Source organism: Ochotona curzoniae, unplaced genomic scaffold (genome assembly GCF_017591425.1).
Source record: "Ochotona curzoniae isolate NIBS_2020 unplaced genomic scaffold, NIBS_Ocur_1.0 contig_43, whole genome shotgun sequence".
Taxonomy (NCBI): domain Eukaryota; kingdom Metazoa; phylum Chordata; class Mammalia; order Lagomorpha; family Ochotonidae; genus Ochotona; species Ochotona curzoniae.
The window spans coordinates 22,065,336-22,082,498 of NW_024466218.1; the positions used below are offsets into that span (position 1 = coordinate 22,065,336).

The 17,163-nt window shown below is 38.8% G+C and overlaps 1 protein-coding gene and 1 long non-coding RNA gene across 9 annotated transcripts in view; both read left to right on the top strand.

Annotated features, from left to right (window-relative positions):
- SMAD4 (SMAD family member 4) overlaps positions 1–12,506 on the top strand; it is a 50,794-nt gene extending 38,288 nt beyond the window's left edge. For 6 of the 8 annotated variants that reach the window (XM_040985007.1, XM_040985008.1, XM_040985009.1 and 3 more), the window contains 4 exons: positions 3,235–3,418; positions 4,346–4,514; positions 8,180–8,318; positions 9,789–12,506. In XM_040985007.1, coding sequence (XP_040840941.1) covers positions 3,235–3,418; positions 4,346–4,514; positions 8,180–8,318; positions 9,789–10,000 — 704 coding nt within the window. In that variant the 3' untranslated portion in view covers positions 10,001–12,506. Of the gene's footprint in view, positions 1–3,234; positions 3,419–4,345; positions 4,515–8,179; positions 8,319–8,839; positions 9,626–9,788 lie in introns of those variants that run through there. The other 2 variants (XR_005884405.1, XM_040985011.1) reach the window with 2 other exon arrangements.
- A 1,546-nt stretch (positions 12,507–14,052) lies between these two features.
- On the top strand, positions 14,053–16,909 carry LOC121159686. Its single transcript, XR_005884406.1, has 2 exons — positions 14,053–16,405; positions 16,516–16,909. It is a non-coding gene; the product is annotated as an uncharacterized LOC121159686 (long non-coding RNA).
- Positions 16,910–17,163: the final 254 nt, after the last annotated feature.

Sequence of the window (17,163 nt, forward strand, 5' to 3'; positions counted from 1 at the left end):
GACAGTCACCTATGAAATGATTGAGAATCATCTATATATGCAACAGTTGTGTGGTTCATATATCATTAACCTTGACCCAGGGCTAGGATAGCTGACTTGCTATTCCATTTCAGTTAGGGAGCTATAAAATGTGCCATGGGTGGTGGTCATGTAAGAACATTTTCCTGAAATAAGTTTTTTTTTTTTTAAGAAAAATCTTTAATGTGCTGAATTGAACAATTCTAAGAAACTTAAACATGTAATTGCATTTTATAATTCATTTTTTGTTATGTTCTTTACTCAGGGTTCAAAAATTCTAGGATTTTCATTGATGCTAAAATTCTAAGAAAATCTCATCTAGTAATAGCTGGTTGTAAAATTTCTTCAGTTTCTGTATTTTAAAAAAAAACCCTCTGCAGTTCTTGGCCAAGGGAAGCTATGCTACGTAATGCTACGTAGTGATGTTCTTTTATTTTTAGTTATGTCTTATTGGGAGTTCAGTTGGTTTTAACTACTATGTAGCAGGCACTGTCCTTGACACTGGATAAGACATGGTCTCCGTCCCTAAGGAGTTTACAATCTGTTGGAGGCAAGCTGGAAGTGCAGAGAATTACATTAGAATCTAAAATGAACGAAAATATCAGAAATGTTTGTATTATTGGGCTTTTAAATATAATAGCATGGCATTGTTTGCAATGTCAAGGCAGACCATTAAAATGCACTTTCATGTGGAAAAAAAATCAAAATCATGAAGACCAAGTTTTAAAACATTCACATGATAAAGGTAGTTAATACTAAAACTTTACACAACAGTTTATAGGCATAAGTTTTTTTTTGTTATATTTTTATTTTGAATTTTGTGGTACAATTTCTTGTGCTGAAATAAGTTTTTTTTTTTTTAAGATTATTTATTTTTATTGGAAAGGCAGATATACAGAGAGGAGGCGAGACAGGAAGATCTTCTGTCCAATGGTTCACTCCCCAAGTGACTGCAATGGCTGGAGCTGAGCCAGTCTGAAACAAGGAGCTCTTCTGGGTCTCTCAAGTGGGTGCAGTGTCCCAAGGCTTTGGGCCGTCCTCAACTGCTGTCTCTGGCCACAAGCAGGGAGCTGGATGAGAAGCAGGACCGCCGGGATTAGAATCAGCAACCATATGGGATCCTGGTGCGTGCATGGCAAGGATTTTAACCACTACGCTATTGCGCCGGGTCCTGAAATAAGTTTTAAAGTTAGTGTGCTTTAAAAATATATTATGGGACTGGTGAGATGGCTCAAATGGCTAATCCCCTGCCATACGGTATGCCTCTGTAAGCTCCGGCATAACGTATGTGTGCAGTTTGCATCCCAGCTGCTTCTGCTTCCCATCCATCTCCCTAGATAAGGCCTGGGAAAGCAGTGGAGTATGACCAAAAGCCTTGGGACCCTGAACCTACTTGGAAGACCTGAAAGAAGCTCCTGGCTTTGAATAAGTTCAGCTCTGGCTGTTGTGACCATTTGAGGAATGAACCAGCAGATGAAAGATCTTTCTGTCTCTCCTCTCTGTAAATCTGCCTTTTCAATAAAAATAAATAAATCTTCAAAAAATATTCACACTGCCTAGAAAATACAGTATGTGTAGTCAACTGAAGCATTATGGTAATTTATTTATTTTAGATTCTCAGTTGACTTGGTACTTGAGGCAGCTCTGCTTTCAGACCAGAGATGGGATCCCTAAGAAACTATTGCATTTATCTGGACAATAAGATGCTGGACTCTATGCATGGTACATGCTTGCACATGAAGGAATCATGACTGGATTTGAACTGTAATACTGCAACAAGGTGGAAGAATCCACCATGAGAGGAGGGCACGGGGGAGGGGTTGAGGGGGATCCCAGAGCCTATGAAACTGTCATAAAAAGAATTGTAATTGAAATTAAAAAAAAAAGCAAACTAAATTCTAGATTTTGAAGATGACTTAGAAAAGTTGTTTTGGTACATTGGGCTACATTGCTGCTTGGGGTTGGAGTTCCTGAGGTTGAGTTCTGCTTCTGATCCAGCTTCCTGTTAATGAGAATCCTGGAACACAGCAGATGTTGACTCAATTGCTTGGCCCTCTGCCACCGACGTGGAAGCCCTGGATTACTGCAGTTCTTTTTTTTTTTTTTTTAAGTATTAATTTATTTTGAAAGCATTACAAAGATAAAGAAGAGACAAAGATTATCCATCCTCTAATTCATTCCCCATATGGTCACTACAGCCAGTGCTGGACCAGGCTGAAACCAGGAGCCGGGAACTTCATCTGGATCTCCTTCATATATGAGAGTGCAAAATGTTTGGACCAGGTTCTGCTGCTTTTCCTAGGTTGTTAACAGGGAGCTGGATCAGAAGTGGAGAGGTGCAGTTTAATGGCCTACTGGTTAAATCCTCGCCTTGCAGTCCTGATATCCCATTGGGTGCCAGTTCGTGTCCTGGCTGCTCCACTTCCCTTCTAGCTCCCTGCTTGAGCCTGGAGAAACAGTGGAGCACAACTGAAAGCCTTGGGACGCTGCAGTGGCGAGGGTGCCCTGAGAGACGCTCCTGGCTCCTGGCTTTGGATGAGCTTAACCCTGGCATTGCAGCCACTGAAGCAGTGAAGCAGCAGATGGAAGATATTTTTCCGTCTCTTCTTCTCTCTGTGTATCTGTCTTTCCAATAAAAATAAATAAATCTTTAAATAAAGAAAGAAAAAAATGAAACAGCTGGGACATGAACTGGCATCCATATGGGATGCCATGGTTTTATTCACTATGGCCACATTATCAGTGCTTTTAATCCAGTTCTTTTGGATACTTTTTTAAAAAAAGGATTTATTTTTGTTGGAAAGTGAAATAGAGAGAGAGAGTAAGATCTTCCGTCCATTGATTCACTCCCTAAGTGGCTGCAATGGCTGGAACTGAACCGATCTGAAGCCAGGAACTCTGAGCCTCTTCTGGGTCTTCCATGTGGGTGCAGGGTCCCAAGGCTTTGGGCTGTTCACTGCTTTCCCAGCCCACAATCAGGGAGTTGAACGGGAAGTGGGGCTGCTGGGGTTAGAACTGTTACCTAAATGGAATCCTGATGTGTGCAAGGCAAGGCCTCCAGCCACTAGACTACCACACTGGACCCTTTTTGGGAGACTTTTAATGTTGTTCTCCCGTTCCCACATTTTTTTTTTTAAATAAAAAGCCTTTGTGTGTGTGTGTGTAGCAAAAACCTAATATCTTGAGTGTATGTTCTTTCCCATTTATTTTTTACAGCTCCTGAATATTGGTGTTCGATTGCTTACTTTGAAATGGATGTTCAGGTAGGAGAGACATTTAAGGTTCCTTCAAGCTGCCCTATTGTTACTGTTGATGGATACGTGGACCCTTCAGGAGGAGATCGCTTTTGCTTGGGTCAACTCTCCAATGTTCACAGGACAGAAGCCATTGAGAGAGCAAGGTATTGATTTTATAGTTAGATAGTTAAAAACTGAGCATAGTGCATTATCTTTTATTTGGGATTTTTTTTTCCATGTACATTGTATAAGTTCTACGTGTTATATATGTAGAATTTGAATATGTTCCATTTAATTGCTGATTTGTACTTATCACAAAATGATAAAGTATGGCTTTGACTTTTTTAGGGAATTGTGTTTTCTGTGCTTTGAATAACTAGTTTTTTTAGAATCCAGTTTGAAGGCTAATTTTTATTTTCTGCGTTCACAACTTTTTACAAACCTGTTGAAAGGAAATGACATGAGAATAATTGTTTCTGGAAGTGCTGCTTGTGATGTTGAAAAATTGAAAATAAAAGGGAGATGGTTAAATAAATCATGATAAAATGTAGCCGTTTAGATGTTAATGAGTCATGAAGTAGAAATGCTTAAGATGACCTTAAGCAGTTTTAACTACTGTATGAGCTCAATTCTGTAAAGACATGCTATATATGTAAGCATTATGCTCTTAGTTTTTATTACTTACATTGTGTTTTTAAGAAGTAACATTGTCTAACCCAGTGCCTGCTAATATTATTTTCTGTGATGAGGGAATTAATTTATATATGTGCTATTTAGTCCAGTAGCCACTAGTCACATATAAATAATGCGTTCTTATAAAAAGGCTGATGTGATTGAGTTTTAAATTCCAGTTTGTTTAAATAGCCACCTGTGAGTAGTGTTAGCCATAGCCTTAGTTTTCTTACTTTTATTAATATGAAAAGAAAAGGAAGAAATGTAAGGCATTACATTTAGCAGCATCAATCTTTTGGCTCAAGTGTTGAATGATATCCTTTCTCTATTCAGTTTTTCAACATTAAACATGCTGTGTAAACTGAACTTTACTCTTAATACGTACCAAGATGAAGTGTGATTCCTTTTTTCTTCCTAAGGTTACACATAGGAAAAGGTGTGCAGTTGGAATGTAAAGGTGAAGGTGACGTTTGGGTCAGGTGCCTTAGCGACCATGCGGTCTTTGTGCAGAGTTACTACCTAGACAGAGAAGCTGGGCGTGCACCTGGAGATGCGGTTCATAAGATCTACCCAAGTGCTTATATAAAGGTTAGTTACAATGTTTATGAGTATTTGAGTCTTGCAAAGTTCTATTTGTTGGTTTAAGAAGTGAAATGGAGATAGGAATAAAAGATCTATTACATAATAAAAAATCGTTTTCAGCAGAGAACACATTCTTAGGAGCATTTTTTTGATGGCATGATCACCTGTCTGCTTTGATTGCTGCCCTGCCTTTGTGTTATATTAACCAATTTGTTAAGTATTTCTTTCTGTAAATGTAATTTTGTTTTGAAAGTTTTTTTTATAGAATAGTATTAAATGATTTAGAATAATATGTGAACTTTTGAAAGTGTTGAGTGAACCCCCAAATTTGTATCTCATTGATGTGAGATTGGTAAAAGAGTCATCAGTTTTACACTTACCAAACCTCAGAATTTTAAAGGAGGATATTCTAAAATTAGTAGCTTTTAAATGTGAGAAATGAGATGCTTGAAGTAGTTTCACTTTTACATATTCAACTAATTTTAGTTTTACTTGTATTTTTGAAAGAGAAAATGTGTGTGTGTGTGTGTGTGTGTGTGTGTGTGTGTGTGTGTGTGTGTGTGTTTGTAATTTGTATATTTGAGAGACAGGGAGAAGACAGGAAAAACTATCTACTGATTGCTTCCCTAAATGTTGACAATGATCAGATCTGGGTGAGATTGATGCTGAGAGTCTGGAACTTAATCCAGATCTCCCACATTAGTGGCAGGAGTCTACTTTATTCAGCCATTATCACTGCCTCCAGAGTCTGCATTAGCAGGAAGCCACAGCCAGCTATCAAACCTAGGACTTCAATACAGGATGTGCGTGTTTTAACAGCTGTTTTAACTGCTAGGCTAAATGATTACCATATATATCTATATAAGATATTTATAAAGTTTGATTTATTTTTATTTTTATTGGAAAGTCAAGTTTTACAGAGAAAAGAGAGAGAAAGATCTCCCATTTACTGGTTCACTTCCCCAAGTATCCATAATACCCAGAACTGAGCCAATCCAAAGCCAGGAGCCTGTAGTCTCTCCTGGGTTTCCCATGTGGGTTCAGGGTTAAGGCCTTGGGCATTCCTTCACTGCCTTGCAAGGCATCAAGAGGGAGCTGGAAGTGAAGTGGAGCAGCTGGGACATGAACCAGCGCGCACATGGGATCCTGGCAGTTGCAAGGCGAGGATTCTAGCCACTAGGTTACCACACTGGTGCCCCATAAATATATTTTTAATTTCAGATTCTTCATTCATCCTAACTGTCTGTGTTGTCAGCTCTTGTAAATAGTTGAAATACCTGTATCCTACCACGTATTCTCAGGCCATTGCTTGTAATACAACTAATAAAAACAAATGTTTAATCACAAAATTTAGTTGCTCTGTTGCCTTCAATTGCAAATCCAGTATTTATTTTCAGTTGCAGTTCAGTTACAGAATATTTTTTAATGTGAAACTTTTAAACAGAGCAATTAAAACACTTATCAGCATTTTGCCCATATTTACTGTCTTCCTTTAGTTTTTCCCTTGAGTAACTTAAAATTAGTAATAATCATTTTATTAATTTAGCCAAACAATACTGCAGTAACAATTGCTAGTTCTAAAAAATCACAGGACAGTGAAACTGTTCTGTTTTGATGTTCCATATGTCATAGATTGTCCAAACCCTTGGAATACACAATGCCAGGAGTGAATCCTAGTGTAAACTGTGGACTTCGGGTGATAATGTTGTCAGTGTCGATTCATCAACTGGAATAGATTCTTGAGAAAGTAGCAGTTTCTTTTCCAGGCACTGTGGAATTGTGATTCCACTGATTTCCACAATCTGACTTCATCATGCCTTCAGTCCTGGAATCTTTTAGGATGTAGTGATACAGATTGTATATCAAATTATAGGATGGCTTTAAGTGTTGTTCATTCATTAGTGCTTGCTTTTGAGGAGATGGGCACTTGAGTGGAGAAGTGCATTTCTTTTGGGGAGAGTCTTTTACTACTGTAAATTTTTATGGTTGAAGACAATCAGAATTTTTTTAAGCATCTAAAAATTCAGTTTGTATCCCAAAGATGTTGAATATCATCAAGTGGAAGGGCATTCATTCTTTGATTTATTTTCCATTGTTTTGACAAATTAAAAAAACTTAAATTTACATATTTTACTCGAGAGCATGGGGGTTAGAGGATAGCTCCCATCTGATGGCTTTCTTCCCAGACGCCTGGGAGTCGAGAACTATCTGAGCCTCCCAGGTGGGTGGGTGGTACTCAACTACCTCAACCATGATCACTTGCTCCTTCCATGCTGTACATGAACAAGAATTTAGTTGAAGCCAGTACATAAGCCCACACACTCAGATAGGGGACACATGTGTCCTAACCAGTGTTTTAACTGTGGCACTACATGCCTGCCTCCAAAGGTGTTTTTAAAAATTTTAAATATAAGCAAATGTTATTCTGGGCTAATTTTTTCTTCCAAAGAAAAAATATGATGTGAATTATTATGCCTGACTTGTAGCTTATTCAGAGAGAATTCTAATACTCGTATGAACATAAAAGTAGAAGACAACCTCTTCTTTACTATCCCAGTCCTTGGCTAGGTTGAAAGAGAATACTGGGGGCCCATTGCAATAGCCTAGTGGCTAAAGTCCTTACCTTGCGTGCGCTGCGATCCCATATGGGCACTGGTTCTAATCCCGGCATCCCCGCTTCCCATCCAGCTCCCTGCTTGTGGCCTGGGAAAGCAGCTGAGGATGGCCTAAAGCCTTGGGACCCTGCACCCGTGTAGGAGACCTGGAAGAAGCTCCTGGCTTCTGGCTTTGGATTGACTCCTCACTGGCTGTGGCGGCCATTTGGGGAGTGAATCATCAGACAGAAGATCTTCCTCTTTGTCTCTCCTCCTCTCTGTATATCTGCCTTTCCAATAAAAATAAATAAATCTTTAAAAAAAAAATAGTCCTGGATTTACTTATGAACTTCTTAACTCGTCCTGAAAGAATAATGCTACAGGGAGACCAAAAACAATAAGTCATACAAAAATGCTTATTATTGACAATTTTTCTTTTAAAATTATAAGCATTTTAAAACATGTAGAATAGTACAGAGAAAGTAGTTTAATGAAGTTCCATAAACCCTTCAAATAAAAATCATTAAGATTTTATATTGACATAGATCCCTTTCACTTTGTTTCTTAAAGTCCTAGACATCATGTCATTTTGCTCATATGTACTGAAGAATACTTCTCTAAAATTGTGGGTGTCTTCTGGTATCGCCACAATGTTGTTTGTCACACTCTTCCAAATAGAAGTGGTAAAGAATGTTAAATGTTGGTCACGTGATTCCAGTCTTTTGAAACTTAGCAGTTCAACTTTCAGGAGTGGGATGACTTGTCTAGTACTACTTAACCCAGTGGGTTTTCCCAGGGATGCCAGCTGGCGCACACTGATCCCGATAAAAGATCAGAGGCATGTGGCATGAAGGGTCATTCTAACAGGGAAGTACACTTCTTGGTGAGCTCCAAGCCACCTTCCTTAACTAGTTTTGTACTGATTGCAGTCTGTGTGAAAATTTAAAATTCCAATTTTTATGAGAGTTAAGTAAAATAAACTTGTAAGTCTTAAGTAAATTGTACATTGATTTTTGGCAAATAGAATCTTTGCTGATAGATTCATAACATTAAACTTAGACCTTTTTTTTTGAACAGGTATTTGATTTGCGTCAGTGTCATCGACAGATGCAGCAACAGGCAGCTACGGCGCAAGCTGCGGCAGCCGCCCAGGCGGCAGCTGTGGCAGGAAACATCCCTGGCCCAGGCTCTGTGGGTGGAATAGCTCCAGCTATCAGTAAGTATGCTTTCCCTTTGTTTTAAAGCGTAATATATGGTATTTCATTTTAATTCACTCAGTTAATTAGTTAGTTTAAAGAGAAACAGAATTAAAGTTCCTTTTACTATGGTGATAATGTTTTTGAAAATATGTTTTCTTTTTTAAAAATTGTAATAGTTACTCTTTATTACAATCCTATTTTCATTCTTTTGTATCAAAAAGGGAGTATGGGATAAAGGAGAAAGTGGGTGTTGCAGTACATCGTAATGTGGCCCTTTTTTGTTGTTGATGCTTAGTGTAATTCCTGCCTCAGTAGGGTGGGGTTATAATCACTGAAGTGCTTGACTTACTCTAGTAATGGAAGCATACTTCCATTTCAGAATTGGACACCTCTCCGTTTTTTTTTTTTTAAGTGTGCTAAACTTGGGGAGAAAAGTGAGGGTGGTATATTTATAAAATTGTAGATTTTTTAAAATTATAGGGTGGTAGAATTGAACTGTGTGCCAGGTTTCACACTGATGGGGAATTTTTTACTGCAGAGTTAAACTCCTGACTATAGACTTTTATGATGGAAACACGTGGCACCCATCTTCCACGTCTGAAGGCATAACTAGTGATTCATTCAACCCCTGTTCTTAACCTCTTCAGTGTGGTAAGCAAATCACACTGGCTAAGAAAACTGCAGTGGCCCTGCAGGTTTCTCTACAGTACATGAAAATTCCTCCCATTAGTTTCATTGTAATATTGATAAATGAAGATTGACTATATGATTGTATGTGAAAATTAGATGTGAGTCTTCATTGTGACTTCTGTTCAGGAGTTTACAGTGTAGAGGTAGATAAGACATTCATTTAGAGGGTTTGATTTTCTAGAAAATATGGGCATCAAGCAATCTGCTCGTTTCAATATTATGAACATGTTTTTACTAAAGAATCCATGACTATATTATTGAGTTTCTTATTTTCATCTACTTCCCTCCCCATCACATTGAATGATTGTATGTATCTTTGTCACACTGTAGAATTAAGAGACAGATATCAGTTGGGTTGTGCAAGAGGTCTTAGTGGAACCAGGAAGATTGTCTTACTAGTCATGATGTACTCTGAACTAAGCTGCTTAGACAGATAAAAAGGTTCTTAGAACCAACCTGTGAACCTGCAGCACCTCTAAAAGACAGTTCCTTATCCCTTCACCTCCTCTTTTAAAGAAAAAAAAACTAGATGGGGTGTTGTTGGATTATGTTAATTTACTTTATAATTCGTTTTAGCTGGAAGACAAATGTGGAGTGTAAACTTGCTTTAATCAGAAGACTTATGTAACTCTACTGAAAACATGCAGAGCCACAGTTACCTCTTGGCTTTTTGGCAGAAAAGTTAAATGCTAAGGACAATGAAGTAAAGAAAGCCGGTCACTTTGTTTATAAGAATGTGGGGAGTCTGGGAAGAGGTAACCCTGTCCTGACATCGTGCTTCCACGTCTTTTCCTTAGGTCTGTCAGCTGCTGCTGGCATTGGTGTTGATGACCTTCGGCGCTTATGCATCCTCAGGATGAGTTTTGTGAAAGGCTGGGGACCTGATTACCCACGACAGAGTATCAAAGAAACGCCTTGTTGGATCGAGATCCACTTGCATAGGGCGCTGCAGCTCCTGGATGAAGTTCTGCACACCATGCCCATTGCAGACCCACAGCCCTTAGACTGAGGTGGATCACTGCAGGGCCCTTAACAGTATCAGGATGGTGGACTGTAAAATGCAATCCTGTTTATTATCTGAAGATATGTTTCACCTTTGTTCTGCTTTATCTTTTCATAAAGGGTGGAAAAAATGTGTTTGCTACCTTGCTCCTAGCAGACAGAAACTGGATTAAAACAATTTTTTTTTCCAATTTAGAACTTTTCAGGCATGTCTCAGAGCTTGAAAATCAGGAAAACACATTCTTACTAAATCTTTACCAGTTGTGTATGAAAGAGTCATTCCAGTGCTGGAAAATTTAGCCCTTTAAAATGTCTTAGAGTGTTTTTTATATGCAGAACACTGATGTGTGTGTTACTCTACACAATAAATTCAATATTGCTGATTTTAAAGGCAGAGGAGTGCTCAAAGTTAATTCACCTGTTTTATTTTGTGTGCAAATTGTTATTGTTGGACAAACTTTACTCCAAAATATTGTGCCATGTGGGTGAGTTAATTTTACCAAGAGCAACTTTACTCTGTATTTAACAAATAAAATAGTGATGTATTATAACCTTTTATCTAAAATATTTTTTGGAACTAGTGAAAGTGATTTCAATTCTGGTTGTCTTGCAGCTCAGTTTTATCTTAATAAGGTGAAAGACTAATCTGGATGTATATTAAGAATTGCTTAAAATTACTGGACAAAAATGTCATTTAAAATTACATTTGTTATCCCTATTAGACGACTATCAGAAAGTATACTTTTCCCCCATTAAACAGTAGATGTGTTTGTCTACTTTTGCCTGGAAAAGTAATTTCTTTTCCTTCATTAATTCATAGGGAAAAGTTTTGTATTTTTTAAAACACTAAAAGCAGTGTCACTCAACATAGTATCTCACTGTTCTGCAAAGGTGACAGTGCTTAAATAATGAATATTTTGGAAACTGGCAAATTCTGTGTTAAATACTGTGCAGAATAATGGAGACATTACATACAGTTCATACTAGGTAGTTTGGATATTTTTGTACTTGATTTGATGTGTGACTTTTTTTCATATACTGTTTAAATCATGTATGTTATGATATTGTTTAAAATTCAGTTTTTGTATCTTGGGGCAAGACTGCAAACTTTTTTATACCTTTTGGTTATTCTAAGCCCTTTGCCATCAATGATCATATCAATTGGCAGTGACTTTGTATAGAGAATTTGAAGTAGAAAAGTTGCAGATGTATTAACTGTACCACAGACACAATATGTATGCTTTTTACCTAGATAGTAGCATAAATAAAACTGAATCAACATACAAAGTTGAATTCTAGGTTTGATTTTTAAATTTTTTTCTTTTGCACTTTTGAAGCCAATCTCAGTGGCAAGACACCTTTTATTAAGTGACAGGCAACAGCCAGCTCTATTGGGCAGCTCTGGTTTGCTTCTTACACTCTACCAGGACTTTCCCATTGTGTATTAGGCATAGAGTTGGTTATTTTTTTTAACTTTTATTTGCTATAGCAAACAATAGGTCTGGTTGTCTATGTGATAGATGATCTACAGAAAAAAACAGTGTGAAATGAATCAAGGATTATCTTTCAGATGCTTTTTCTGTTTGTGTGGAGGGTCATTGTAAACTTACTATTTAAAGTGTGTTATAGATTTGAGCCATAGAAACACTTATGTATAATAATCCTTTTTATGTCAACTGACACGAACAAGTCTTGTGCTTGCTTGGAAGGTCTCCTTAATAGGACCATTCTCTAAGTTCTGCCACTGAGTTTGCTTATGCAGGCTACACAGTTTTTTAAAAGCTTCTCTATGAATTCATTTGTACTCTTTGAGTACTCAAGTATTTTCAGTAAAGACCTAGTTTTCATCTGTAAAGGTTTATAGTGTTTTAAGTTTTCTTGACAGAAGTGTTAAAAGATAACTTCTCTAGAAATTTTCTCTTTAGGTCCATTTTACTGAATGAAGAATAGGAATGAGAGGAGCGAGTCCTAGAGTGACATTTTAATCCAGACTCTTTGATTAAAACCTTAACCGCGTGATGGTACCATCCATTATCTCTTCCTAATTTAAGGAAAGTTTTCATGTTTATTCATCTGTTGAAAGTATGTGGGAAATATTTGCTAAGAAATATTTTTTTAACCAAGCCACCAGTCTTGGTTTCTTTCTACTAAGAGCCATAAAATATAGAAGTTTTTCTAGTTATTGCTTGTTATAATATCTAGATTGAGGCACATGCTGTTGAGGAAACACCGAGGTATCATGATCAGCTATGTTTTATAGCGTGGTTCTTAAATTGTGTTTGTTTCTTAGATGTGGTCACCTTTGATGAGAAGACAGAAGAATTTCCCTAGGTTTACACTTTTGTGTCTGCTTTAAGGATAAAACAATTTCCACATTCTCAAAAATCATTTATTATCAGGATATGGTTCTGGGTACGTTTTCTCTAACTCATATCTCAAAGACCTTCTGAATGTTGAATTCCAGTGTAAGCCGAATGAGAGATGAATCAAATATAGCCAGTACACTAGACCCATTCTACTTTTGTCGGTGCCTTTCAATGTAATATCAAAGTGAATCCTTGATGGTATTGCCTTTATTTTCCAGGGAGTAGATTCTTTTTTGGGCTACAAGGTATCTTGGTTTTTATTGTTTACTCCCTGGGTATACAGAGATAATGATAACCAGTCGTATATAGTCTTGCATTTCCAGGAACAGCTCCTTTATATTTCCCTAACCATTGAATAGGTCCCCTGTCCCATTTCTTTTGTAAACAGTACTGGTTTGTAGATTGAATGGTCTAGCTTAAAGTTAACCATCCTTGAAATACCTGACTACACTTTACACAGCGTTAACTGTGTTGTATCTCAAAGTTTAAAATGTTCTGTCTTCCAAATGAGAAATCATCAGATTTTAAACGTTTATTGCTAATTGTGGGAAGATATTGCAGGTATCAGTTTGACTGTGAACATCTGGGAAAGGAAAATGTTAAATGCTCCTTAATTATCTGTGGAGACTAAAAAGTAGAAACTGAAATGTTTCTGCTGCTGCTTTGGTGGGCACTGCCTGACAAACCATTTGATGCCAAGTCGGATTAGGTCAAACCCTTTTGATGCCAAGTCGGATTAGGTCAGACCCTTTTTGAAAGCCTTTTGGAAGAAGCAGATTTTTCCCTCTGAAGGAGGTGGAGTTTCTTATCTTGATCATTTCTAGAGTTCTCTTTATCATTGCTATATTTAATGATAGCAAATGAAGATAGTAGTGAGTTTGGGTTATTGAGGTATTGATTATATAAAAACATAGTGCATGTCAAGTCAGTTAACTCTTGTAGGCAGGCCTTGTCAGAGACTAGTGGATAATGGAGGAAATGCCCTTTTTCTCCTTCTAAAGGCAGGACCTTTATTGCTGCAGATAATTAAATCCTCCTTGGCAAGATATTGGGAAATAGACATGAGAGCCTTTGCAGTCCTTTTTGTTTTCCCCTTGGTGACCAGGTCATTTTTGTTGTTCTAACATACCATGGAAACAGCGGCCGAATCTGCAGCTCTGCCTCTGGTGCTGCTGGGTTGCTTGTGTTGTTTGTCTGGTGTCAGGGTGGATGAGAAATTTCCACATGATTGAAACTTGCCTTATTTAAGGAACAAACTTTTTCCTAATCATCTGTTGATAAGGTTACTTAATATGTACATGGGAGGATACAATGGTGATCCTGCTTCTTTCTGTACATGGACTCTGGGGGTTGCTAAGACAGGGCAGAACTGTTTGTCTTTATTGAGTGGTCCCAGACTGTTCTGCTTTGAAATTTTGGTCTTTTTTTTTTTTTAATTGCAAAATCAGATATATACAGAGAAGAGGAGAGACAGAGAGGAAGATCTTCCGTCCGATGATTCACTCTCCAAGTGGCTGCAATGGCCAGAGCTGTGCTGAGCCAAAGCCAGAAGCTCTTCCAATGTCCCACGCAGGTGCAGGGACCCAAGGCTTTGGGCTGTCCTTGACTGCCTTCCCCAGCCACAGTCAGGGAGCCGGATGGGAAGTGGAGCTGCCGGGATTAGAACCGGTGTCCACATGTGATCCCAGTGCATTCAAGGCAAAGACTTTAGCCACTAGGCCACCATGCCGGGCCCTGAAACTTTGGTCTTTTTAATTTCCTTTCTTCCTCCGAGTCTTCCTCCTTCCCAGCAGCTACTCCTTCGTGTATGGTTGTTAGTGTGTCTCTCTTTAATATTCGCTTCTTCCCTTTATAATGTATTACTTCTGCTTGGGCGAGGAAACCAGATAACCAAACTTACTTACTAGACTTTTTGTGAAAACACAAGTTCAGGTTGTGGTACAAGTCCCAGAACGCTTTCCTGTGATGTGTTGGAAAGAACTTTATGGCACTGACACTTGACATGGTGCAGAATGCTTCCTGGGTCTTGCCAAGGTTCAGCTAGTTGAGGTAAAGAGAAGTCAGTCTTAGTCCTGGTTCTCTAGTTTAGAGGAAGGCTTTGAGAGGTTGCATTGCTTCCCGTTCAGTACAGATCACACGAGAGCTGGGGTCCCGGGGGTTCCTACGTAAGTATTGATAGCCTATAGGACACCAGCCAACACACCCACAACACATGTAACAGAAAACCTTGGGAAACGAGAGGGCCGTTTTTGTTTTGTTTTGTCCCCTTTTAAACTCTGCCTTCTGGCCTTCATCCTCCTTAGATACTTTTGACCTTTAGGTGCCTTTATGGGAATTGAGGGTCTGATATCCTGCCCCGAGGAATAGCTAATGTTACTGCTGATGTTTTCAGGGATTTTAACATCAGATTTGAATGGATGAGTGAAGCTCTATTCCTTTTCTTAAATATGGGAAGGACTGAAGACATTTGGTGAAGACAATCATTTCTGTTTATTGATGTGGCTGGTTTTCACACAATTTATTTAGGAAGCTCTCTCAGTAACTCTAGGGCCGGTATTTGAATCTGATTGAAGGCTCTGGGCTAAACCAGACAGTTGCACTCCTGTTTGCTCTGCCACCAATTTGATGTGTGACCTTGGGCAAGTCATTGTTCACTGTCTCTGGGCCTCAGTTGCCTTATCTGCAAAATGAGGGGGAGTTGGGCTAGATTTGTTCTTCCAGCTCTGAATTCCAAGTGACCTTGCCTACCTGGCAGCAGTTATAGGTTTCTTCCTTACCTTTGCTCTGCTGTGTGAGGGGGCTTTTTTCTTATTTCCATGTTATTTCAAGTGAGACTAGGCTTAATAGTTCATTACTGTTCTATGGACAAGAAGTTACATAATATGTCCTTAAGACTTAATTTTAACCAAAGGCCTAGCATAGCTTAGGGGCTGCAATAAACACTTGACACAAAAATCTAAGAAGGAGGAAAAGAAAGCCTTCATTTGCTTTCTGTCAACTTTGTTTAAAGTTTTAAAAGGCTTTCTTTGAGTCATGACATTCCAGCTTTCAGGGTGACAGATGTGACACCATCCTCCTAAGTGCTGTGTGCTGGTGATTTTTTTTTCTGAAATGGATGAGAACACCTGTGATCAATGCCTAATGATATTTAGAGATCATTTTTTTTGGAGTCTTTGCTTTCTTAACTCATGTGTGCTCAAAACAGGGAAATTCTGAACTGCATCAACTGAAATGGTTTACTTGTGTATGACTCAATAAAACAATATCAGTGTATATGATTATTCACTTTATTTTTGGCACTTTTTAGATCCATTTTGATTAGGTAACCTCTGGCTGGATCGTTGCTTTCAGAATTGTCTTCCAGCCTATTCTTGGATGAATAGACTTGGTAGGTTTGTTTTTCAAGGACCCAGGAAGCCTTCTGTAGTGAAGGGGTCGGTTGGGATGGGAACTGAGGAGTCCTGGTAGAGGCCAGCTCTGTGACAGCTGGAGAGAAAGGGATGAACCCCACGCTGTTGCCTGGGCTGCCTGTTACTGATGGGACACGGACTTAGATTGGTTAGAAGGCTCAACACAGTGTTGGCAGACTTCCTCCAAATACTGGCTTCTGTTTCCTGCATTGGACATGTGAATGCCTCTAAATGAGGCAGACCTAGTGGGCTGCAGAGTGCAGGGAGCAAGAAGCGACTGAGGTAGCGGGGACAGATTGGGTGGTGGTGTTTTCCAGCTCTGTCCCCTCTCCTAAAGGCACAGGAATGCAACTGTGCCAGAACCCAGAGAGGAGCCACTCTGAGCTTTTGCTTTCGGGAAAGCTGGGCAGCTGAAGCTCCCTTAGTTCCTTTGTGGCTTTCTGTGTCCTTTTGCCTGGTTGAAGTCTGTGGCTAAAAAATAGTTGAACCTTTCTTGAGAACTATGTAACAAAGTTTGTTTTTGATTAAAAGAGAAAGCCAACTAAAATCATGATGTGCTCATTCTTTTTCTTAAGCTTGTGGATGTCTTGGATCTGGAAAGAGTTCCTCATCATGTAGAGCATTCTCAAACCTGAGGTCAGCATTTTCCTTCACTGCTTTTACTCCAGTGGCCACTGAAATGGGAAGAGTTATGGTATTTCAAATATGTCCCTGGAATAAAGAACAACTCCCATTCTTTTCTCTAGAAGAAGGGAAAGGAGCCACGGTGATTGGAGAAGAGGTGGGGTCTAAGACTTGATGAGAACCAAGATGCTTGATGAAGAACCAGAAAATGCAAATTAGAGACCTATAATTACCCATCTAAAGATTGTAAAAAGCTCTCTCCCAGTGGCCTCTCCTGTGTACTGGGGATCAAAGCGGGTTGTGGGGAAGGGGTCTGTCAAGTAAGGGCTTCTGTGTACAGCATAGTCACACCAGTATTTTCATTCTGATTTTACTGGCATGAGGTCTCAAGATGTATATCAGCTCAAGAAATTATTTTCATCTGTTTGCTAATCTAAAGTTAGCAGTATATTGGGCTAGAACCTGAGTGTTAGACTGACATTGAGTTGAGAAAAAAAAATTCGTAGTGAAGTGCCTGAGGAGGAAGGGCAGTTGGGTGTTTTCTTGAGTCTTTCTCTGCTCTATGTTCTTAACCCTGATTTATTCCACTCATTTTCACAACTCTTCCACAAACGCATTTTGAAAAGGTAGGATATGCCTCATTTCTCCTGCAGACTTTTCTCACCCTATTGCCTCACAGATAAGTTGCAAAACCCATTCCCACAATCTTTTATGTTCCATTAGCTCTGGCCGTGTTTTTGAGGTGGCATTGCCATCTCTTTTTTGATGTG